General features: G+C 41.0%; 1 protein-coding gene across 1 annotated transcript; it reads left to right on the top strand.

Annotated features, from left to right (window-relative positions):
* The first annotated feature begins 242 nt into the window (after positions 1 to 242).
* On the top strand, positions 243 to 1,421 carry LOC113015247 (zinc finger BED domain-containing protein 1-like). Its single transcript, XM_026157197.1, has 2 exons — positions 243 to 752; positions 951 to 1,421. Exons 1-2 carry the CDS (start codon positions 243 to 245, stop codon positions 1,419 to 1,421), a joined length of 981 nt encoding a protein of 326 aa, XP_026012982.1.
* Positions 1,422 to 1,868: the final 447 nt, after the last annotated feature.

Genomic DNA, 1,868 nt, shown 5'->3' with positions numbered 1-1,868 from the left:
AGGAATGGGGGATTGCCGACAAAAATCTGGTGGTTGTCACCGACAATGCTTCTAATATGACAATTACCACTCAGCTAGCGGGATACCTGCATGTGAAGTGTTTCGCCCATACGTTCAATCTGGCATCACAACGAGCCTTAAACCTGCCTGCAGTAGCCAGGGTCTTGGGGAGAGTGCGGCGCATAACTGGGTTTTTCAATAGAAGCACAGTGGCAAACCACGCTCTGGAGCAAAAACAAAAAATGTTACAGCTCCCGACTCACAAGCTCAACGCGGACGTCTGCACGAGATGGAACAGTGCTTATGACATGCTCCAGCGTTTCCTTGAACAACAACCTGCGATTTGTGCAGCGCTGCTGTCTCCCGAAGTCAGAAAGAGTAGCACAGATATCTTTACTCTAAACGAGACGAATATTGGGAACATTGAAGAAATTGTCCGGGCCTTGAAGTCAATGCAAGTCGCGACTACTGTGATGTCTGAGGAAAAGAATCCTATTCTGTCTCTCGTAGCACCGCTGCTAGCACAGCTGTTGCACGACACCCAAGACAACATTGGTGACACAGCGCTGGTCAGAAACATCAAGCAAAGTATCAGTCAAGATCTTAAGAAGAGATATGCCAGCACAGTTGAGAGGAACACCCTCTACACAGCATCAGCTCTCGACCCACGCTTTAAAACCCTGCCGTTCCTGTCACTGGAGGAAAGACAGGAAACCTATGCCAGAGTGGTTGCTGAGGCTATAACCCTTCAGGTAAGCAAACATTCTGGTGTTATAATTTAAATAACTTACTTACAATATTAGTCGATCAGTGATATTTTTGTCATATTGGTAATATTCTATTTAACAATTAAGTACATTAATTATAATTTGCTAACATATTACTGCATACTAAAAGATATGAAATATTTATTTTCTCCCTCTCTCTGTATGTGTGTGGGTTTTCTACAGGAAGAAAAGAGGCAGCAGCCCATCTGTGAGCCAGAAGCCCATGAACATCATGAGAAACCTGACGAGACTGAACAAAATCCCAGACCCCCTCTCATACCAGCCAAGATGAGGAAGTCTTGTGGGTTAACAGACTTGCTTGGTCAGACTTATGGTGATGTTGGAGCCCCACCAAAATCATTATCTGCCACAGCTGAGGAGGAGGTGAAAAGATACCAGGAGGTCACGACACTGGCACTCACAGAAGACCCACTAAGCTGGTGGAAATCCCATGAGGAAGTCTATCCTTTCCTGGCCACGCTGGCAAAAAGATACCTTTGTATCTCAGGTACTAGTGTCTCGGCTGAAAGAGTCTTCTCAACCGCTGGAGACATCGTCACAGCAAAACGGAGCACTCTGACTTCAGAGCATGTTGATCAGCTCCTTTTTCTGAGCAAGAATGCTGACATTGCTTCACTGTCCAAATGTGTTTAACTTTTTAGGGCAGCAACAAACAGGACAGTTTACTTATTTATATTTATTTACCTTGGCTTTTAGCACAGCAGGACTTGTTTATGTCTCTTAATACGTTTCTTATTAATTATATTATTTTTAATTTTAAGATATTTTATATGTAATTTAAACTGTTTCCTCTCTGTTTTATATTTGTAGCACTTTGGTCAACATTGTTGGATGTAAAGTGCGTTATAAATAAAGATGCTATGCTATGCTATGCTATTTTAATTTAAGAAATGTTTTATTTTATTTAAATTGAAAACTTTTTTATTTAATGTAAAATTATATTTTGTTTTAAGCTATAATTGTACCAGATAGTTACGTTCAGTTAAGTTGGTTACTAGACTGTTATACAAACCGTTCACTTTGTCAGCAATAAAACTGACTGACATGAGAGAAAGACTGAGTGTGAGACTTTATTATTAG

The sequence above is a fragment of the Astatotilapia calliptera genome, chromosome 22 (assembly GCF_900246225.1).
Source record: "Astatotilapia calliptera chromosome 22, fAstCal1.2, whole genome shotgun sequence".
In the NCBI taxonomy this organism is placed as follows: Eukaryota; Metazoa; Chordata; class Actinopteri; order Cichliformes; family Cichlidae; genus Astatotilapia; species Astatotilapia calliptera.
This window is presented reverse-complemented; position numbering and strand designations above follow the sequence as displayed.